Genomic DNA, 24,120 nt, shown 5'->3' with positions numbered 1-24,120 from the left:
CCGGCAGGACAACGCACCGGCATGACAGAATGCGGACCTCCGGTAAGAGCAGAGGAGGGGGTGTGTGCTTGTATGTAAACAACAGCTGGTGTACAGACAGTATGACTGTGAACAGCCACTGCTCCCCGGACCTGGAGTACATGACTGTTAAATGCAGGCCCATCTATCTGCCCCGTGAGTTTACAGCTGTTTTGATCACTGTTGTTTATCTTCCCCCTGATGCTAATGCTAACTCGGCTGTTAGTCTCTTACATGACACGGTTTGCAGTCAACAGAGCAGATATCCTGAGGCTGTACACATCATTGCAGGAGACTTTAACCATGTCGATTTAAAGACTGTTCTACCCAAGTTCCATCAGCATGTTAAATGCCCTACAAGAGGGAACAGCACACTGGATAAAGTCTACTCTAACATCAAGCTGGGGTTTCAGGGCTGTGCCACTGCCACATCTGGGCCAGTCAGACCATCTGTCCCTGCTTATGATTCCAGCATACACCCCCCTCAGCAAAACTGCTCTTTCTACATCTAAGACTGTTCAGACCTGGCCTGAAGGTGCCTCTCAACAGCTGCAGGACTGCTTTGAAACAACTGACTGGGACGTATTCAAGCACCAGGACCTGGAGCAGTACACCTCGGCTGTTCTGGACTACATCAAGTTCTGCACCGACACTGTAACTGTGGACAAGAATATCCGGGTTTTTCCAAATAGAAAGCCATGGATGAATGGAAAGGTGCAGAGCTTACTCAGAGAAAGGAACATCGCCTTCAGAGCTGGTGATGGGGCGCTTTACAGCGCTGCCAGAGCCAACCTGAAGAGGGGCATCAGGGAGGCCAAGGCTGTGTATAAGAGGAGGATGAGGACTGTTTCCAGAGCCACGACTTCAGGCAGGTGTGGCAAGGGGTTCGGCATATTTTGAACTACAAACCCAGCCTGTTAGTTGATCAGCGTAACATCAATCTGGCAGAGGAGCTGAACAGCTTCTTTGCACGCTTTGAGGTACAGCAATCAGAGACAGCCATCCAACATCCCTCAGCAGGCAGCAGCAGCATCCTCAGGCTGCAAGAGCAAGAGGTGAGGCGTATGCTGGAAACTGTGAACCCCAGGAAAGCTGTGGGGCCCGATGGTGTCTCTGGACGGATACTGAAGGTCTGTGCGGCTCAGCTGGCTGGTATTTTTACCAGCATTTTTAACCAGTCCCTGAGCCAGGCTGCTGTCCCTTCCTGCCTGAAGTCCTCCATTATCGTCCCCATCCCCAAGAAGAACACTATCAGAGGTTTGAATGACTACAGGCCAGTAGCACTAACACCAATTGTTATGAAGTGCTTTGAAAAGCTTGTCCGGGCTCACGTCATCTCCAGTCTCTCTCCCAGACTAGACCCCCACCAGTTTGCCTACAGAGCCAACCGGTCCACAGAGGACGCCATTGCCACGGCCCTCCACTCTGCCTTCTCTCACCTGGAGCAGGGGGGGAACTACGCTCGGCTGCTCTTTGTGGACTTCAGCTCGGCGTTTAACACCATCCTTCCTGGCAGACTGGTGACTAAACTGTCAGATCTGGGGATACCACGCTCCACCTGTCTTTGGATCAAGGACTTCCTGACAGACCGTTCCCAGAGGGTAAGAGTAGGTCCCCACCTCTCTTCAGCCATCAGCCTCAGCACCGGCTCTCCACAGGGCTGTGTGCTGAGTCCCCTACTCTTCACCCTCTACACACATGACTGCACCTCCATACATGCCAGTAACTGCATCATTAAGTTTGCGGATGACACCACTGTGGTGGGGCTCATATCAGGCGGGGATGAGTCAGCATACCGGGACGAGGTGCAGCGGCTGTCAAGGTGGTGCAGTGAGAATAACTTGATCCTGAACACCACTAAGACAAAGGAGATGGTAGTAGACTTTAGGAGGACAACACATGTCATTCAACCTCTGTTCATCGAGGGGGATGAAGTAGAGCTGGTTTCAGATTTTAGGTTCCTGGGAGTACATCTGCAGGATGATTTGACCTGGAGTATCAATACGACCAGCATTGTCAGGAAGGCCCAACAGAGACTGCATTTCCTGAGGGTTCTTAGGAGCAACTATCTGACCCAGAATCTGCTGGTGTCCTTCTACCGTTGCTGTGTAGAGAGCATTCTGACCTACTGTCTGTGCGTGTGGTTCAACAGCTGCACAGCAGCAGACAGGAAAACACTCCAGCGAATCATCAACACGGCTCAAAAGATCATAGGCTGTCCCCTGCCCTCCCTCCAGGAACTGTTCAATGCCCGCTGCCAGAGGAGGGCACAGAACATCCTCCAGGACCCCTCACACCCTGGACACTCCTTGTTTCAGCTACTGCCATCAGGCAGACGTTTCAGGACAATGAAGGCCAGAACAAACAGACTGAGGAACAGCTTTTATGCCAGGGCTATCATTGAACTGAACTCTGTGTGGTTTGGACAGTGATGTGGGGTGGTAGTGCTGACTGTGTGCGTGCGTTGGTGTGTGTATTGGGGCTAGATTCATCTTAATTTACTATTGTGTACTGTATTTTAGTAATCATTTTTATCACTCATATTTTTATTATTTTATTATTTATTGTCTGAGGCACCTAAAAGGAATGCATTTTAAATTTCGTTGTGCAACTTCTGTGTACAATGACAATAAAGATTCTGATTCTGATTCCTCCTACACCATCACTGCTCCTCCTACACCATCACTGCTCCTCCTACACCATCACCGCTCCTCCTACACCATCACTGCTCCTCCTACACCATCACTGCTCCTCCTACACCATCACTGCTCCTCCTACACCATCACTGCTCCTCCTACACCATCACTGCTCCTCCTACACCATCACCGCTCCTCCTACACCATCACTGCTCCTCCTCCTACACCATCACTGCTCCTCCTCCTACACATCACCGCTCCTCCTACACCCTCACTGCTCCTCCTCCTACACATCACCGCTCCTCCTACACCATCACCGTTCCTCCTACACCATCACCGCTCCTCCTCCTACACCACTGCCGCTCCTCCTACTACACCACTGCCGCTCCTCCTACACCTTCACCGCTCCTCCTACACCATCACCGCTCCTCCTCCTACACCATCACTGCTCCTCCTCCTACACCATCACTGCTCCTCCTACACCATCACCGCTCCTCCTCCTACACCACTGCTGCTCCTCCTACACCATCACCGCTCCTCCTACACCATCACCGCTCCTCCTCCTACACATCACCGCGCCTCCTACACCATCACTTCTCCTCCTACACCATCACCGCTCCTCCTCCTACACCATCACCGCGCCTCCTACACCATCACTTCTCCTCCTCCTACACCATCACCGCTCCTCCTCCTACACCATCACCGCTCCTCCTCCTACACCATCACCGCTCCTCCTACACCATCACTTCTCCTCCTACACCATCACTGCTCCTCCTCCTACACCACTGCTGCTCCTCCTACACCATCACCGCTCCTCCTACACCATCACCGCTCCTCCTACACCATCACTGCTCCTCCTCCTACACCATCACCGCTCCTCCTACACCATCACTGCTCCTCCTCCTACACCATCACTGCTCCTCCTCCTACACCATCACCGCTCCTCCTACACCATCACTGCTCCTCCTACACCATCACTGCTCCTCCTCCTACACATCACCGCTCCTCCTACACCATCACTGCTCCTCCTCCTACACCATCACCGCTCCTCCTCCTACACATCACCGCTCCTCCTACACCATCACTGCTCCTCCTCCTACACCATCACCGCTCCTCCTCCTACACCATCACCGCTCCTCCTCCTACACCATCACTGCTCCTCCTACACCATCACTGCTCCTCCTCCTACACCATCACCGCTCCTCCTACACCATCACCGCTCCTCCTCCTACACCATCACTGCTCCTCCTCCTACACATCACGCTCCTCCTACACCATCACCGCTCCTCCTCCTACACCATCACTGCTCCTCCTACACCATCACTGCTCCTCCTCCTACACCATCACCGCTCCTCCTACACCATCACCGCTCCTCCTCCTACACCATCACTGTTCCTCCTCCTACACCATCACTGCTCCTCCTACACCATCACTGCTCCTCCTCCTACACCATCACCGCTCCTCCTCATAAACATCACTGCTCCTCCTTGTAAACATCACTGCTCCTCCTCCCATATCAGCCATACAGTTTTTGCCTGCTTACAACACCAGCCATGCATCCACCCTTTGGATGAACTTTAAGCAGACTGCAGGGTAGGGTAGGGTTAGGTATCTGTATCTATCTATAATATATATCTGTGTCCACCTGTGTATAAAGCAGCTTAATTATCACAGTCAATATTATATTTACCAACTAGTAGCATCAAAGAAGCCCAGTCAAATGGAGAAATGTGAAATAGTCCATAAAAACCAACATAATGTACATGTTTGTGTACGTGGACATGAACTGAGTCTACAGTACTTACTGCACCACTCACTGATGCATGCTCAGCTCACAGCAATGAAAATATCATTTTAATGAATTCCTCTTGTTTCTGGTGTGGACTGCAGTGGCTGGAAGCTGAGATGATCTTTGAAACTCTAAAACCAAGTTTCCCTGAAAAAGCATGAAACCTTTGTTTCAAACTAAAGAATCCCTCATTTTCCCATTAAGACAGAAGATGTCTCTCTCTGTGTTTTCACTCATTAAAAAATCCAACACATCCACAATAAGAGGAGAATGATGAGTGAAGAAAAGAAGAGCAGCAGAGAGGGCGAGAGCAACAGAAGAAAAGAGGAGGAGGGCAGAATGGAGTAGACAGACAGACTGATATAAGGGGAGAGTGGGAGAGGAAGATAGATGGCAAGGTGAGATGCAGAGAGCAGACAATAGTAAGGGAGCGCTAATATGAATCCCGAGAGGTGGAGAGATTGCAGGAACAGAAAAATGAGAAGAAGGTCAGAGGCAGAGTGCAAGAGAGAGCAGAACAAAGCATGGAGGGAATAACTGGACAGGGACAAAGAGCAGAGAAGCGACAGAAATGGAAATCTCCCTCTTGCCTCCATTACACAAAGGCTCAACCTGGGTGACAGAGACATGCTCCCACTCCTCATTAGCGCTGAGATCCCATCGTCTGCGCTATCCCGGCACCCGGAAAGCCACGGCTACAACAACGAATGCCAAAATCATTTCAAACACTTAATGAATTTTGACAGTGTTTAAGCTTTAGTTGTCTTTCATGCATTAAATGAGCACGATCAAAACCCTGAAGTGACGGCTGTCTGGTCTGCAGGTGTCTGCCTGCCGCAGGGGGAGAACATCACAGCTGTCAGTGTGTAATGACACCTAAATGTGGGTCTGCTGAAAGTAGGCACACGATTTCACACAGGGGCAGAGCTTTACTAAAACTGACAGCTATATCTGAAAAGTGCAAAAACATAAGCAAACCCATTAAACAAATGCATATAATCAATGCTAATTTGGACCAGTCACTTCCAGCTCATGTTGTGCTGCCAGAAAATATTTAAAGCCGCAGAACTTTGCAGAAACGCTGTCCTGGTTTATGGTCATGGGGCTAAATCTGTGTGTGTGTGTGTGTGTGTGTGTGTGTGTGTGTGTGTGTGTGTGTGTGTGTGTGTGTGTGTGTGTGTGTGTGTGTGCAGCACGGCAGCTTAATCAAATGCTGAAGCTGTTAATTAGGACCTGAAAAGGAGGAAGCACAAACAGGCCCGCCAACCAATGCTAACGAGGCCGGAGCCGTCGCACTGCTCATACCTCAAAGGCAGAGAAAACGCACTCTCGGCCACTTCATTAGTTACACCTTGCTAGTAACAGGTCAGACTTCCTTAATTCGTCATGGCACAGATTCAGCAAGGAAACGGCTGGAAACAAATTCTGGTCCTTATTGGCACGACAGCATCACATCACGATGTGAACCTCACATCCCAAAGATGCCCTGTTGGACGGACTGGACGGTGGCCATAAAGGGACGGACACGGTCAGCAGGAATACTCAGGAAGGCTGTGGTGTTTAAACGATGCTCAGTTGGTACCGCGGGGCCCAAAGTGAGCCAAGAAACTGTTCCCCACACTGTTACACCCCCACCCTGAACTGCTGACACAACACAGGATGGATCCATGCTTTCATGCTGTTGGTCTGGCTCTGTGACTCAGGTCTAAGAGCTGACCTGTCAGTCAAAGCAGCCATCAACTCTGAGCCTTAATAAAAGGAAAATTAAAAATGAGGCCCCTCCACCCCCTCACCCACATACACAGACCATGTTTGTATATTTCTGATATAAATTAGACATTTTAACTGTGGAGTCTATGAGGACTGATCTTCTGATCAAACCATTTCTGACTGCAGAAGCAATAAAGTGCTAAAAGCTTCTGGTGTGACGTCGCTCCAAAAGTATATTTGTAGTTAATAACCTCACTCTCTAACTTTGGCTCTTTTTCTGTGTTACCTGGCAGACGACGGGAAACTGAGGTTCCTCGACGTGGTAACCATCGATGCCAAGCGGGAACACTGCGGCGAGCGCCATCATGCAGCCCACCGCTGTCATGTTGTTCAGGTAGGGCTGCGAGTTCTGGATGTACCTGCGGCAGTGAGAGCCACACAGGGACACAGGTAAGGAGAAAAAACACGTTTCAGCTTAAAGGTAAATGTAATGAATTTGTATGCAGACGTTGATTGTTTTGTTGTGAGCACTAAGAAAGGTAATTTCTTTGTTTTTAATCGTTGTTGTTTCATTTTAATCATCTCGATTTGCTTGTTTGGACAGTCCTGTTGTGTTTTCATCATACTGAGAAAAAAAGGTCCAAATATAGAAGCACTCTTCGTCCCCGGGCACCTCCTTTGATGTGTGATTGGCAGTCATTAGTCTAATTAGTGTCGACAGAAGCGACATCCTGTGAGCAGTGCTACAGGACAGACTCAGGTGAAACACATTTTTCACCATCAAGGCACAAAGAAAAAGGTTATTTGCTGTGTTCCCTGCATTAGACAGATGAAGCAGGAGCAGCAGAAATCATTAGTCTGCTTTGCAGAGGTTTCTCCACAAACACAAAAGGTCAGGGTTTCTGCAGATGTATCTTCCACTAAAGCTGTGTTCAGTCAAAGGATCCCCAAAGTGAGAATGATTCACCTTCGAGGGATCACAAATATCTGTAAGATACTGTCTGAGTTAGTTGAGGTGATAACCTATTAGACAGCGTTTAACCTGTGAATGTACTAAAGGTGCGCTGTCAATCTTTCGTTCATGAAGACTTTGATTGCTACTGCAGTATCTGAAGGGACTCTGAGGCATCTGAAAAACTGAGATCTTCCCTCTCGGCTCTCTCTGCCGAGAGGGAAGATGTTTGACTGCAAGGTGCCCGGGCCCGTGGCTGCACACCAAGCCCAAATCGCCATCCCTCCACCTCCGTGCTCGGCAGTTGATAGGAGGTGCTGATATGCTGCGTTTGGTGGTGCTGGGCGTTACAGCCAAACGTCTCCACGGTGGTCTCGTCTGTCTGAAGGACATCGTCCCTGAAGTTTTAGCTAGGCCTAACAGCTAAGCCATGCTGCTGTGAAGAGGCAACCCTTCCCAGATTCCTCCTCTAAGATCAGTGCTGATGTCTTTCCTCTTTGGCATCATGTTACACGCCTGAATGCTGCAGACCTGCAAACTGCGAAAACTTATTCTTTTATAGAGGCGGTCACAGGTGCTGATGATCAGTTATGATCAAGTACATCTGATTATCATCTCCCGGCTGCTCCTTCCCCTCTGAATTCCTATGGAAGCAGTAAGGATGTACTGCTGTTTCAGGGTTCATCCCAGGCCGGATTTGCCTCATTGAAGATCTGCTAAGGACCAGATGATTTTTATTATGGATGATATTTAAAACCTTAGAGTCTGCTTCTTTTTATCCATGACTGTATATGATGGCTGCACAACATACGTGACACACAGCAGCCTGCAACATGACAGAGCAGGACAGTCTCATCAGTGTTTTAGCTAGCGCACACACACACACACACACACACACACACACACACAGTATGCAGGCCACATTGGTGGGGATGACTAACGCTGGTTTCCTGCAGCTCCTCTTCATCGTCCACGTTCTGCTTTGAAAATCAGATGAAGGTTTCGTCTCTGCACTGCTGCAGTAATCACGTTTAAACCACAGACAGGAGCTTAATGGACAATCAGGAAGGAAAAAGAAGCACGATGACTTCTTTCTGTACGAGACAGTGTGTTTGTTTAAATGCCTCCGGGGACCTTCTCAGCATTATGAAGCTCCCACAAAGAGATTTAGTTTAGATTTAAGAGTTTTTAATATATTCTGCTGGAGCTACAGATCCTCCTGCAGCAGAGTGAGTGTGCATGTTACCCCGCTGACCTGCCCTTGTGGATGTGCATGCAAACACACATTAACAGGTACATGAATGCTAAATCATCTGAAATAACCTTTCAGTGTGTTACATACCATCAGTGTATGATGTGCTGCAGGAGTTATTTTCTGACACGAAGTGCTGCTTTCTCCTTTTATTATGCACAGTTGCTGAACTGCTGCTTTGAATTATGATTGATTGAGGCCAGTGTTAGAAGAAAAACTGTCATTTTTTTTCCCCTTCTATGCTGGATTTTTATCTCTGCATGACTGCTCTTACACGATAAGAGCATGTGATGCATGTGACACCAGGGAACATAAATATATAGATCAGAAGCATTAAAGTGCTGCACCAGCCTGCTGTCAGTCACCAGAATGTGGGCTCTCCATAACGTGCTAATGCAAAATTACCCATTTAATGAGTCTGAATGGCTTTTTGTCTTCTTTAAGAAAAGAAAAAAAACTCCTGCACTAATAAAACAGGTTTCCAAACTTTCAGGATCTGAAGGGTCACTTTTAACCCCTCACAGAACCGTTAACCCCCAAATCAAATGCTGTGCTTCCCCCATACTGAGGCAGCGATGTCTGCTGAATATAATGGAAATTAATGGCATTAACCTCGTGGCACTCACAGCGAGAAAACACTGAAAATCAGGAACTCGGTATTTGCAGCAAATACAAAAACAATTTCCCTTCAGTGTAAAATGATGTTTTGGTATTTAGAAACAGACAAAGGGGGTGGGGCTCTGACTGTGATCCAAGGACACAGCAGCCTCATTGGCTTACAATCTGTCAATCACAATGAGTGCATCCTGGATTATTGTCCTTTCAAACTCTAACCAAAGTTTATTAAATGAACTCCATGTTTTATTCAGTCTTTGGCTGTTTTCTCTTCAGCTTTTGCAACCAGAGCAGGACACATTAGAGAGAATGCAGGTTTAAGGCATTTCTACCCTGGATTCACTTTTCAGACCTGGAAACTAAAATATCGTATTCAGAACTTTTACTTGATGCAACAGAAATAAAGCATGACAAATGCTACTTCCATTTGAGTCACTGTAGTCCGGGGTGGGCTCTTTGAATGGTTCTGGCTGTCTTATAACAGATTTGGATGGAATCAAGAGGTTAGCTGTGCACTAGCATGACTTCATATATGTGAGCGTGTCTCCACGAGATTTTCATCACGAGACACTCACGATGATTCAGACTGCAAGAACACTCAGACCTGTGTGTGATTAAGGACTTTAAACACTCCAAAGGAGAAAAGTCTACGTGATCGATGCTGTTTACACCGCTGTGAATCTGTCGAGGCTGGACGACAGTAACTCCTGACTGTCCTAAAGTCTCTGTTAGCTTCTCTTTATTGGCTCACAGTTAAACTGAAAGCCTTCCCCTCATGTAAGCAATGCTGAATAATCAGGCCCCATCTTATCTCAAAGACCTCATAGTCCCATATCACCCCAACAGAGCACTTCACTCTCAGCCTGCTGGCTTACTTGTGGTTCCTAGGATACTTAAGAGTAGAATGGGAGGCAGAGCCTTCAGCTTTCAGGCCCCTCTTCTGTGGAACCAGCTCCCAGCTTGGATTCAGGAGACAGACAACCTCTCTATTTTTAAGATTAGGCTTCAAACTTTCCTTTATGATCAAGCTTATAGTTAGGGCTGGATCAGGTGACCCTGAACCCTCCCTTAGTTATGCTGCTATAGCCCTAGTCTCCCATCTTTTCACCCCCCAGGTGTTTATATGCTGTTACTGCAGCTCCTGTTTGCTGTTGCTTTGTATGCTCTAAAATTCAGATGATTGAAATTAAAGTTTTTCCTGCTCCATGAATGCAGCTGAAGATCAAACATCTGTCTGATTAACTGAACTGCAGGTGTGAAATCACCTGAAGGTCAAACATTTTCTGAACTTTATTGTAGCTGCACCTGAGACACGGGAAGGTCAGACGTGTCAGATTCGCTTTCTTGGACTCCTCCTGTGATTGCTTCGGACTTTGTTTTAAAGTGGATTGATTTTGGAGTTTTGTCTCCTAACAAGGCAGGTGGTGCAAACCTGTTTACTGAATATATTTGATTTGATCTGACTCACACTGTTTTGGCGGCTGAGAGCAGCCTGTGGTGAAATTGTGTTTGAAATATAATCAAAGGTGGAGGAGGGCCTGATTGGCACTCGAGCCAGCCAGAGATCCTCAAAAGAACAGACCTCTCCAGCGTTCCAAAAATAAATAAATAAATAAGTAAAGCTGCTGATAAGCTCATAGACTTATGGGACTTTAAATCACTTTGACCCAGGTCAAACATGAAAATGCTGTGTTAAAAAGGCCTCAGAGATGTGCGCCGCTGGCTTCACAGACACGTATTAAGCTCGTGAATCTCAGTTCAAAAGATGAGCGAATCTATTTGCATTTGCTCTGGAGCCATGCTTCAGCCGTGACTCTGGCTGCAAGATCGCAACCAAAGCCACACCCAACAGCCTTTACGTTTGCAAACTCAGACACAGCAGGTCCTTCATTAACCTCCACAGACAAGAAGGTCTCAGAGTTCAGCGGGCAAACATGATGAGCTCCTCCTGAGCAGCAGGTTCTCTGAAGATTTTCCAAACAGATGACTTTGGTGTAACACAGTCAGTCTAACAGGCCTCATTGGTTTCAGCTGTTTGAATTGACCATTTCATCTTTAAGTCCTAAAAGGAAAACTTTCCTCACTTTACTTGAACACAATTCAGTTCAGGAGCCTAAGACTGTGGCAATAACAGGAAAAAATCTAAAGCCAACCAATAAACTGAACCAGAGAGCTGAAAATTTCAGATTCATGTAAAAATCGGCACTAATTGAGTCTCAGAACTGTTGAAGCTTCATTTTTTTCTGCTCAGTTTTGGAGAAGAAAATATGATTATTTTAAAGGTTTTACAGTCTGCTGTGTTCACAAAGACACTCATTTATATTCAAACACACTTTTACTGACACATACTGGAATCCAAAGTAAACAAGCAGAAAGCTCGTGCAGGAGAAGCAGCTTTCACAATGACCTCTCCAAAAAACTCAAGGCAAGATAAACAGAACCACAGAGAATGCAAAATAATAAGTGAAGACTACGAGAGGAGAATATTTCAGCGTGCGGGGATGCTGAGTCAACTCACCGGACGTTCCCGTTATAGATGTTGAAGGTTAGACAGACGATGCCGAGCAGGATGCCGAGGCCGGCAAAGACGGACACGGCCGCAAACAGCTTTTGAGACAAGTACCTGTATTCATTGGTCACCACCGTCCGATCGGCCGGAGGCCCCTCACCTGAACAGAGAGGAGGGAGAGAAATAAGAGAGGGAGAAATGCTCCTCCACCTGCATGACTCCAGCTCTCATAGCCAGGATACTCCACACGTCACAGAACCTTTAAATTACCTTTGGCTGTTTTTGTCTCTGGTTTAACAGTAAGAGCCCTTTAAAGACGACAAGCTCGTGCTCTTTATACGTTAGCTGTAAATATTTAACAACAGGTAATAAATAAATAGTTTAATGCTCTTCTTTTATTACTTTTCAGAGGCAGCCACAGGCCAAAGAGCACAGACGTGCCAAAAACAACAAAAGGCAAAAGGTACCCATTTAAAAAGTGTTCAGAAAGGTGTGTTTCCAATCACACAGTTACATGTTGGACTACAAAGTAAAGCAAAAAGCAGGAGAGGCAGCTGCAGTCGGTCCCCTTAAACTATCATCAGCATTATGGCAGAAAGCAACATGTCTGCAGCCTGGTGGTTTCCAGAGATGAATTACTGCTTCATAACAGCTGTGGATGTTTTTTGTTTTTTTTTAATGTAATTAGGGGTGTGGCTGCTTTGATTGACAGGTTGCCTTCTGCACCTTTAGCACATCAATCCTCTCACACACCTTAATTATACTAACAGCCTGTCCAAGAAGTCCTTCCTCCGGTTTGGTGAATCTCTTACTGCAGTAATTAGCAGGTGTCTTTGTGCTCTAACCCAGCTTGTTAGAGTTAGCTGTTAGCTGACATGTCACCAAGTGCAACACTGTATCCTGCAGAGCCTTTTAAAAGCATCGTGAAGTTTGACGGCAAAGAAGGAATAAAGCTGGAAGTGGGATTGTTTTCAGGGGCTTTTGTGCATACTGGACATGATTTGTTCTATAACTCAAAATACTCAAGTTCAAATAGACTGAATTATTATATCTACTAAATGAATCAGCTGAAAGGAAACTCTGTGTTTGATTAGTTTTTGCTGGTTTCAGCTTCTCAAATGTGATGATCAGACATCTTTAAATGAAAGAGCCTTCTTTCATAAGTTTGTATCGTTTTAAAGACTAAACAATGAGTCCATTAATCATGAAAACAGACATTTGTTTAATTGTTACACTGCTCTTCCTGCTTTTATTCTCTGAAGCAGACCGGTCAGTAGCAACGATGACTGCTCAGAGAAAGGCACTCTGCACTAACACGGCTCATTTCAATTTGAGGACTGACAGAGATTTATTGCATCATGGGTGCCTCAGAGGCCAAATTCATAGAGGCCAAGGCAACCAGAGCAAGTACAGTTTTACACATCCTCACTAAAAATGACTGAATGTCTCCACACGACTGCACAAACTGCTCGAGCAGCAGCAAGAATCTAATTATTAAAGTACCATTTACTGTTGTTAAGTAGAAACCATAACTCCTGATAACTCTCATAATGACTGGCCCACTGAAGCTTCTCAGGCTGATTTGATGCATTTTGAAGATGATTTCATCGCCTTAGTTACAGAATGGCTGACAGACAGCAGGAGGATAACCGAGTGATTCAGGATTCAGTATTACAGCATCTGCACCCATGTCTACAACTACATGTAGGTATATGAGAGCTTAAAGACAAAATTACATTCAATAATGCAAGTACAGAATCTCAGTCTCTAACAGAGTATCAGTCTGAAGTCTGAAAGTAGGTAAAATATTTAAACATGAGTCCTGAGTGTCTGACAGGCATTTAAATAAAGTCAGAAAGAGGAACTTAAACTGGGATTCAATTCAATTTTATTTATATAGCACCAAATCACAACAGTCGCCTGGAGGAGCTTTACATTGTGGGTAAAGACCCTACAGTAATACAGAGAAAACCCAACAGTTAAACGACCCCCTATGAGCAGCACTTGGTGACAGTGGGAAGGAAAAACTCCCTTTAACAGGAAGAAACCTGCAGCAGAACCAGGCTCAGGGAGGGGGGGGTCATCTGCTGAGGGGGGGGGAGGCAGGACAAAAGACATGCACACTGACACTTGTGTAATATTCATATATTATAATTCATATAACCTTAATTACACTGGGGCCAAAAAGTGAAGTGCCAAAAATCGCACTTCCTCTAATGGGCCACAGACTTTTAAAACTGTCCAACTCTGCAGTACTGAACAACATGTACATATGAGCCGTTCTAGGCTCTTTGGATAGTTTCATAATAACTTCACATGATTTTTAAAAATCATCCATCTGGATCCTGACTTAGATGGAGTATCTGTGGACGGTCACTGTTATTAGGCCTTTAATAACTGGCTCTCTCAACTGAATCTGTCAAAATCATCATTAACTTTCTAACATGCAGCACTGGTTTGTACATAAAATATCCTGAAGCTAAGAGCACCACGCTGCATTGGCTTAATCACACTGGGAGCCTTGGAGAAACACCTGAGAGTCACAGCGGAGAGCACACTGCAGCTAGCATTTGCTTAGATGGTCAGAAAACAGGAGAGGAGAGGAGCAACTAAACAGGAATCAAATTCAAAATAATCCCTCGACGGTCTCGAGTGCTTCACTCAGCCAAGTAGCAGCAGCTTAACTGCACCTGTGTGAGTGACTCAGTGTGACTTAGCAAGATCGTTGTGGAAAGTATGTCAGAGAAGTCGCTACAACAGCAAGAAAAACGCCGTTAGCCGTGGTCACCTTACTTAGTCATCCATAAAAGGGGGAATGTGGGTGCAGTGAAGTAGTTACTGAAATAGAAGAGAGCCACGATAAACAGTGAATCTGGAAGCCAGCTTTGGTTTACCTCTAAAAGAAATTATTCAACAAACTATATATAACAGTGTGAGGTACAGCCCATCTCAGAGGCTGGTGCTCCAGCTTGGGTGGCTGAAGTTATCATATTTAATGAGCCGGTTATGTAGCACCAATTATTGAGGGTGTGTCTGGGTGTTGCATACACACAGTTTATGAAAGCTTACTTCAGTTATGGACTCAAAAAGATAATTAAATGCTACAATAAGGGCCCACCAACCAATGCTGTGGCACTATGGGTGACATCATGGCGCCCACCTTTTACCTTAAGTCTAAAGTGAATCTTTTGGCAGGAAACGGTTAAAAAACATCTGCAAATGCAGGTTAAAATGCAGAGAAAATCCAGTCATTGTTTTAAAGAATGACAGAAAGCCCAGCAGCACCGTCCTCAGTCAGGAGATTGATGCCTTAAGAGGTAGGCCATTATTCCCCCCCCTCCATTGTTATACGAGTGTGGATCGGTGTGGTTACAGGTTCTGTGTTCTTAGTGCTGATAATGGATCCTTCAAGGAGGCAGTTTGGAAAATAGAGGACTGCTGCTGAGCTTTTACTGGCTTCGTGATAGCAGCACAGTCTCATCTGTGTCTGTGTTTGAAACACTCTCACGATCACAGAGTTTGTGTAAATTCATGCCCCTTAAATAATTTGTGATTGAGCTCGTTTAAAAAAAAAATGGCAGCAGTGTAAAAGATAAGAGTTTTCAGATTTAATATCAGCAAAAAACTGATACGACTCAATCTTATAGAATAAAATCAATACAATAATTACTCTAGTTTTTCTTGAAAGTCTCATTTTAAATGTGTTTTCCTGTGGAGGAAGGACACGCTGCCTCCTGCTCACTCTTATTTATGCAATGGCAGCAGACAGGAACGGTCGTGTTCAGTATTGTAAGCTTGGCTCCTATCAGCCGCCCTGAACAGTGACATAAAATACAAAAACCTCCCTGTTGAGCTACTTATTAGTTTACTAACAATAAATATTTATGAGGTGATTCAGTCACAAAAAGCTAATCTTTTTTTTGGGGGGGGGGGGGGGGGGGGGGCACTCATGTATTTGAACAGGAAACATCAAAGTTTAAACACACGGCAGCCTCGAGCCTGAGTCAGTGCTGAGACAGTGACGTCTGTGATGATATTACTCTGACATGTGAAATGATATACTCCACCTCCAACCGCTCCAACCTGTTAACAGGGACTTTCTTCCCTTTTAAAAGTGGAAACAATACATGGACACAAATTAGTGCACGTAATGCAGCCAAAAATGCATCTCAAGCACATTAAGTGATGAAATAACCCAAAGATCAATTTGTTTTTTAAAATGATCTTTTCAAGATGTAAAAAACCTAAAAGTGTAAACATGAAAAACTCGGGTCCATGACGGGGCTCAAACACGTGACACTGACTCTGCTGTAATTCAGTCACATTTCTGAGCTCTTTGTTATTATCTTTGGAAACGCTCATTTCAGATGGGCTGAGAGGTTAAATCACTGAGGACTGTTTCCCCAAACCTACAGCGTCACTTCATGACTGAGCAGCCGTGCAGAGAAAAGAAAGGAGGGCTCTCCACCACTGATGCAACGCGCCGTTTGAAAACATGCCATAGTATCCTAATGTAATCCAAGTCTCTCTCCTCTTTATGACCGTGATTTCTGCCCTTTAGAACAACTTGTACCACCTTTAATTTCTGACATGCTTGAACAGCGTGCTGTGAAACACAACCACGAACCAGTGATTTGTGCGAGTATTTCGGTAATTACCATCCTGTAAAGTAATGCACTGAGCAAGAAGACAACTTTGTTAATTAAGAGTTGGAGCTTTAGGGTTTTATCGAGTGGACCGACGACCACATTATTCATGCTTGTGGAGCTTTAAACCAGAACTCCTCAGTGAGGGGAGTTCAAAGAGGGGCAGATGGACAGGGAGCCTCGTTTTACACTCGACAGCCTCTGACTATCTGTCTGCATAAATCTGAGACTGCCTGCAGATCTCGGTGTGTGCACGCGTGCATGTGTGTGAAATCTGCATATTCACAAACATGTGGATGGATACAGTAAATGTGAGCGAGTATGAGTGCCAGCGTGCACAGAGAGACGAACAGAGGCAGACAGAGTGTGTGTTCGTGTCAGAGGGGAAACGGGGCAGGACTGTCAGCGCTGCACGAAGCTGATGTGTCAGATGTCAGAGGGAAGTGTCAGAGCGTTGTCCCCTTGAGGGTCGCAGAGTGTCAGAGAGCCAATCACGCTCTGTTTAGATGCTTGTCACTGCAGTCACAATGCCAGCTTGTGTCTGGTGACATCTGACTGAAGAATGACAACATAAGAGTTACCTTCAAGAGATATGGTAGGAAAGGCAGTACTGGCTAGAATTATTAGCACCTTTTTTCTTTTTCAGTTAACTCCCAGCAGCAATAAACCCTAATAATAAATCCATCCATTATCTACTGCTCAGCAGGGGTCGGGAGGTTCATTAGGGGGGCAGCAGTTAAACAGAGAGGCCCAGACCCTTTTCTCCTCGGCCACCTTCTCAAGTTCCTCCCTGCAGACACCAAAGTGATGCCAAGCGGAGACATAATCGCTCACCTCAGGGTCGCCGACCACTTAGACATGCTCAAGTCACCTCAACTAGGAGGTACCAAGGAGGGCCACCTGACCTGGCTCCTTTTGATGTGGAGGAGCGTCTGGGTCAAACGACTGAGCTCCGAGTTCACAGAGACACCCTTTGGAGGGAAGCTTGTTTTCTCTTCTTTTGGTCACTGCATGCAGTTCATTGCCACAGGTGAGAATAGGACTGTAGATCGATCAGGTTCAGCTCTCTTAGCACAATTGCCCACAGAGAGCAGATCTCAGTCGCGGCTCACAGAGCTGATGGAAACAACCATCTGAATTTGACTATAGAGGGCCTGTATTAGAGGTCCTGACTGACACAAAAACTAAACGGAACACTAACAAGGACTCACAGAGCAACAACACACACACAAGGGAAACATGTCAGAGTGAAATAAACTGGAGTTTCTGATAAAACTGTTACACACTGTTGGATGATGACCTTTCAAACGTCTTCTGGAAACAGATCTGAGGTTGGTTACACCCACAGCCTTCAGCTGAAACCACATTCAGCCCTCGGTCGGTCATTAGGTTAGTTATCATTATGTTAGTTATCATTAGGTTAGTTATCATTAGGTTAGTTATCATTACGTTAGTTATCATTAGGTTAGTTATCATTACGTTAGTTATTATTATGTTAGTTATCATTAGGTTAGTTATCATTACGTTAGTTATCATTAGGTTAGTTATTATTATGTTAGTTATCATTAGGTTAGTTATTATTAGGTTAGTTATTTGTTCTTATGATCAAGCAAACATGCCAAACATTGGCTGGTTACAAATTACATGCACAAACTTGCAGTGTTACATAAAACAGCTCCAAGATTTAAAGCTGTTGGATTTTGTAAAATTAAATGATGAATTATTGAATCATTATGAGTCAGTAAATAATCTGCAAATTAATTAATCTACCATCTTCATTTATTTTTTAAGTCTTAAGAAGCACCATAGATAGATAGATAACTTTATTAATCCCAGAGAGAAATTGCAGTAGCTCAAGGTACAGAAATACAGAAAGGCAACACCACAGATAAAAGCACACAAGATAAATAAAATAAAATAGGTAATAAATTAAACAAATGATATCAAATAAAGTCAAATGTCAGTGCAATGTCAACATTCAGTAATCAACACGTATACATGCTTTATATGCATAAATAATGAGCAATAGCCAATATTAGTGGTATTAAATATAATAGTGAATATTACTGGATAACGTACAATCATCTATTCCTCAGTGAGGTCAGGAGAGCATGGATATGAAAAATGCTTTGGTTTTGTGTATGTCTCCCTGAAAGTGCAATCTGATAAAGCACACACACACACACACACACACACGCACACACACACGCACGCGCACGCACACGCACACACACGCGCACACACACACACACAAACACACACATAGACACACACACAGACACACACACACACGCACACACACGCGCACACACACACACACAAACACACACATAGACACACACACAGACACACAAACACACACACACACGCACACACACACAGACACACACACAGACACACACACACACGCACACACACACACACAGACACACACACACACACACAGACACACACACAGACACACACACACACACACACGCACACACACACACACAGACACACACACAGCTTACAGTTTGTAACATTATGTGTTGGTGAAATATAGAATAGAACTCATTTGCAGACCAACATGTGTTACCAATACTTGTACAGCCATGCTGATATGTAACACATGTATGACACATTCATACGCTGCCAGCTTGTTGAGGTTTAACAAAGAGAGAATATTACAGCAGTTTCATCATCTTTGCACTGACTTCCTTGTTTTCAGTTTGTATTTTTGGTTTGTGAGCCTCAGAATAGTTTAACACCTCCACATCACCAGCTGTTCCTCCGGTTACACGTCACACACACACACAATTACGGGACCAGACTCTCTCTCTGCCTCATATACATACAGATGCACACACAGAGACATCAAGGACAGACAGCATGGAGGGGCAGCCTTTGGTATTATAGACAGGAAATATCCAAATGCAGCTTCTATAGATTCCTTTTAAAGGAAAATCTATTGATCAAGATTAATACAGTCAGAAGATGTATTTTCATCACATTTGGCAGCAGGGCTCTGCAGAAAAAAGTGCCTCAGGGCACAGAACAGAGCAGACATCAATGACAACAGATGTGACACCGATTAAGTCAAACACAATATGAAAGGAGGAGCTGGGGTGGAGGCCCCTGCACATGCACAGCAACTAAACAGCATTTATAAAACGAGAGCCAAATGGATGAGTATGAGGGTTTCAACTGAGGCATCAACTAAGGCAGGCCTAGAGACTGGTCAGTGACCCCCCCCCAGCACTGTCCGGCTGCTAAGGAAAAATGTGCAATTCCCAACTAGTCGGTGAACGGTTAATAAATGGTTAGTGAATGGTTATTAAATGGTTAATAAATGGTTAATAAATGTTAATAAATGGTTGGTGAATGTGTGTTAGCGATAGCTGCAGTCTGTGGGCACACATCATTGAAGTCTAAGGTGGGGAAAAGCTTTTTTCAGCCTCATTTGGGGCCAAAGTGTCCAACGTTTTGAAGCTGTTTGTGACTGATGCTGCCATTCTTGTGTTTTTTGTGTCACAGTTTATGTTATGGTCTAAGTGATCACTGAGATTTAAGTTGTGGCTCTTTTCCCATTGTTTAAAAAAGTCTTTCCATGATGGCTTTCAGCTTATGAGACGTGTCTCTACAAGGACCTTGGTAAAATCTGAAGACTGTGAAAAACTCTGGCAGTGATGTTAGAGAGAACCGAGCTCACTGCAGCTACATTAATTTAAATGTATTTACATTTCTATCCTGTTTTTTTCTATTTAATTGTTTTGCCTGCCTCTTTTAATGAACAGAAAAATATTCTGTCACAGTAGTAGATGTTCATATTAATCATGGTCCCCATATAATCCCTGTGAGCCTAAAGCTGAGGCTTCAGACTGCTATAAATGCTCCATTTCAGAAGCTTTTCTACTCTTGGCTCTGTGTGATGTCAGTGAGAGCATATATCCCTAATATGGTCATCTCAGGCACACAGCTATGGCTTTGAGCACAAAGGCTCCACCTGCTGCTTCACCTGCTCTTTAAACCTGTCGTTTTTGTAAGAAACCGACAAAAAGTAGGTTTAAAGGTGGCGAGAGCGAAAACATTGTTTGAAATAATGCATGCAGTGCTGCTGCAGGAGAGTCAAAGCAAAACTATAGGACTGAAAACTAGTTTTAATGATTCAATGCAGAGCATTTAGTGCTGCATTATATGTGAAAGGTGTCACACAAATAAACTTTATTGCTATTACATGATGCACAAACATTTACAGCCGTGTATGTCTGAATGAATGTACAGTATAGAGTCGTAGTAATTACTGCTCTGAGTGGGTGCCTACTGTATATGTGTCAACTGTCCGTTCAGTCGGTTTGTTTGCAGCATCCAGCCGTCCTCCGTCCCTGATCAGGGAATCAGGACGGGGAGTTGCCATGGAGACCCAGCTCTGTAACAGTTGCCACAGCGATCAGAACAAGAGCTGAGCTAAAAAGTGGTTGTTAGGGCGACCGTGCAGAAAGCGAGAAAGCGACGCGGGGAGGGGCGCGTAAACACAAAGGAAAGCAAGTGCAGGGGTTAAGTTAAAAACCGCGCTGTTTACTCCACCCTGTCAGTGCATCAAGCACCCCCACCCCCCCCAGCTGTCAGGAAGAAAACTTCCCCGAACTGAGTCAGCTCCAGAAAGCAGGAAATTACTCATTTCCTCTCAACAAGTAAATGTCAGCTGGATGTGTCTTTATTTGGTAAACAGAGAAAGAAGATGCTAATTAAACAAAGCAAACAAAACTCACCTCTGACCCTCGGGACACCACGTCAGTCTCAGCAGCTTCTAACTAGGCTGACATCAAGCCTGTCACGTCGCATCGAGCCAAACTAAAGAGCTGGAAGCTGGCCTGATGGAAAAACATGCTGCCTACAAGCAAACGGGTCACCCGTCCCTCGCCACTGATACTGACCTGGAAACTTTACCTCTTCTGGGCTCAGTTAAGCCCTGGCAACAGATCATTTCCTTAAAAGCCTAAAAAAGGCGTGTCTCTATGGGCTGCCGCGGTGTGCAGGATTGATTAGTGGCACACTCTGTCCAGGCACAAGTATGTCACCTCTCCAGGGAGAGATGGGCCAGTAAACATCCACAGTATTGGTCTTGATGTCTGAGGCAAATCCACGCTAATAGGTTTTCACAGTAAACTAAAGTATGGGCTGCAGGACTTAGAGCAGACGTTCTGCCTTGTTAGGCCTGAGTTTGAGCTTTCTGATGTAGAAGAAAGATGTGAAGAACTTGGCTGGTTAGCTGGGCAGGTTATAAAGTCTGAGGATATGGCAAAGGTGCTGTGGGAGATGAACAAAGGCTGTGATACACAGTGCATGGAGGCCATGACAGCACTGTGAAACCCCTTGCCACAGATTGCAGCAATTAGCTTCAAAAAAATCCATCCTCCCTCTTTTATTGGCTAAAACTCTTCCACCTTTAGGGATTACACAAGCTGGTAAGGACAAAAAGTTGAAGTAGGGCCTGGAGGACTGTTGCTCCACCATCCCATAAATTAAACTGTCAAATTAAACTACACATACACCAAACTGGCTCAAAGCATGTTTTCATATGATGTGGTTAGTCTAATTCTTTATCAATAAACATAAAGAATATATATCACTAAATATCTCGGGGCAAAGTGGAGACACTGCTGCACAGATGTGATTTAAGAGTGCACCTTCTACAAGGGTTTGTTGTTAATATTGTATAGAAATCATCTACTCCTCTGCTCACACACACTGAACAGCCACAATGTTCAAACTCTGATAAGTTTCTACAGGCCATTTTTATGTCATAAAATAACCCTGACCCACTGAGGCGTTGACGTGGGACCTCTGCGGGTATATTGTGGTTTATGGGCTGTGAGGTTGTTGAAGGAAGCTCAGTTGGATTTGAGATCTGGGGAGTCTGGAAGTCAGGTGAACACCTTAGAACCTGTGATGTGATCTCTGAGCCGTTCTTGAGCCGGTTTTGTGGTGCGGCACACTGTCATGCTACTGCCTCTGGGGGGTGTGCTCAGTCTGCAAAAATCTATTAGTCTAAATAAAAATCCCCTTCATATTTTTAGTGTACAACCACATGTCTGTGTGCACAATGAATGCATTACTGTATAAGTTCATACATGCTCAAAGAAATGAAACAGATGTCAATGGGAACAGATCCTGCTGGTTATCTATACTGATGTGGACTGGGTAATGTGTTTGGCAGCATCGTTTGATGGAAATGAAAATGATCCAGGTCCCTGATACTGAGGCTGAATTCAAAGACACCCTGAAACTCAAAGTGAAAAATGATGCAGCAGGCATTCATTGCAGCAACTAAGAATGGTCCTCAGTAGTTTGTGCCCCCCCTGCCAGTTCTGGTATTCTATGGCAAATGCCAATCGGGCTCCACGGTGTCGGGCAGTGAGCACAGCACCCACTAGAGGGCGTTGAGCCCTCAGCCCCCCCCTTTAAGTCTGTTTCTGATTGCTCAGAGACATTCACACCAGTGGCTGCTGGAGGTCGTTCTGTAGCTCTGCAGCCCTGCTGATGGGTTAAGGACCTCCTACAGCCCTGTCCAGCTCTCCTAGAGTAACTGTCTCCTGGACTCTCCTCCATGCTCTGAGACTGTGCTGGGAGGCACAGCAAACCTTCTGGCAATGGCATGTACTGATGTGCCATCCTGGAGGAGTTGGACTACCTGTGCAGCCTCTGTAGGGTCCAGGTATGACCTCATGCTACCAGCAGTGACTCTGACCCTAGCCAAATGCACAACTAGCGAAAAACAGTCAGAAAAGACGAGGAGGGGAAAATGTGCTTGCTTTTGAGCAGTGTATACACTGCTCAAAAGCAAGCACAGGTTTCCCTATAAGACGAGGTTAACCCCAGACAGCACTGAATACTTAGCAGTGCATATCTGGAGCTTTTTTATGGGCCACATTTGGTTTTGACTCAGTCAGAGCTCCAACTTATTAGGCAGACATCAGGTGTGTTGTGACAACTGGGCCACATCTGGCTTACATATCATAATGACACCTGCTGCAACACATGTGAAGGACACTTCATTACCTCTGGGCTGCGTTCAGTCCACACTCGCTGATTCCTTTACTGATCTATAAGTGCCAAAGGGGCCTGAGTGTGCTATCTGCCATCTGATCTACACGCACATATCAGCATTCAAACTTTAAAAACTCCCAGAGACACAACTCTGTCAGCACACACACACACGCACACACACCTATACACACACACACACACATATATACACACACACACACACACGCATATATACACACACACACACACATATATATACACACACACACACACACACACACACACGCATATATACACACACACACACACACGCACACACACACACACGCATACACACACACACATACACACGCACACACACACGCATACACACACACACACACACACACACACACACACACACATATATATACACACACACACACACATATATACACACACACACACACACATATATACACACACACACACACACACACACACACATATATACACACACACACACACACACACACACACACAGCTTATTCTCAGTCACTGTGACATCATTTCTGGGGTGCATCGAGAGTAATTGGCCATGAGTCTGATTAACCCTTTCTACCCTGAAGGTCTCTGTTACAGGACCTGCTGGTATTTTTGGGACGGTCGCTGAGCGCAGCAGATTCAGAGCCGCCTGCTACTAATACAATTAAAATAGATTGATGTTGTTTTGCATTTCTGCAGTCGATCATTGACGATTGTTGATCAGGGGGAAGTAAAAATGTCAGCGTATAGATCTTGCCATGGGGTTGGCATCATGAGTTTACTGACTGAATGTGGGGGTGCAAATACAGAAAAAGCTAGGACTTAAGGGTTTAAATGAGAGGATAGGCACCCCTGCTGTTCCAGAGCGGTGATGGCTGTCTGTACTTCACCAGGTAGCAGAAACCGTTCAAAACACTTTGGCTTATGGTGCCTGTTTGCC

General features: G+C 45.2%; 1 protein-coding gene across 2 annotated transcripts in view; it reads right to left on the bottom strand.

Annotated features, from left to right (window-relative positions):
- Positions 1-24,120, bottom strand: part of gabbr1a (gamma-aminobutyric acid (GABA) B receptor, 1a) — a 129,929-nt gene that overhangs the window by 19,762 nt on the left and 86,047 nt on the right. For both annotated transcript variants that reach the window (XM_030749485.1, XM_030749486.1), the window contains 2 exons: positions 11,491-11,641; positions 6,440-6,572 (listed from right to left, as the gene is read on the bottom strand). In XM_030749485.1, the coding sequence (XP_030605345.1) occupies positions 6,440-6,572; positions 11,491-11,641 (284 nt within the window). The remainder of the gene's footprint in view (positions 1-6,439; positions 6,573-11,490; positions 11,642-24,120) is intronic.

The sequence above is a fragment of the Archocentrus centrarchus genome, chromosome 16, assembly GCF_007364275.1.
Source record: "Archocentrus centrarchus isolate MPI-CPG fArcCen1 chromosome 16, fArcCen1, whole genome shotgun sequence".
Lineage (NCBI taxonomy): Eukaryota > Metazoa > Chordata > Actinopteri > Cichliformes > Cichlidae > Archocentrus > Archocentrus centrarchus.
Note: the sequence above shows the minus strand (reverse complement) of the source record. Positions and strands in the feature narration are given on the sequence as shown.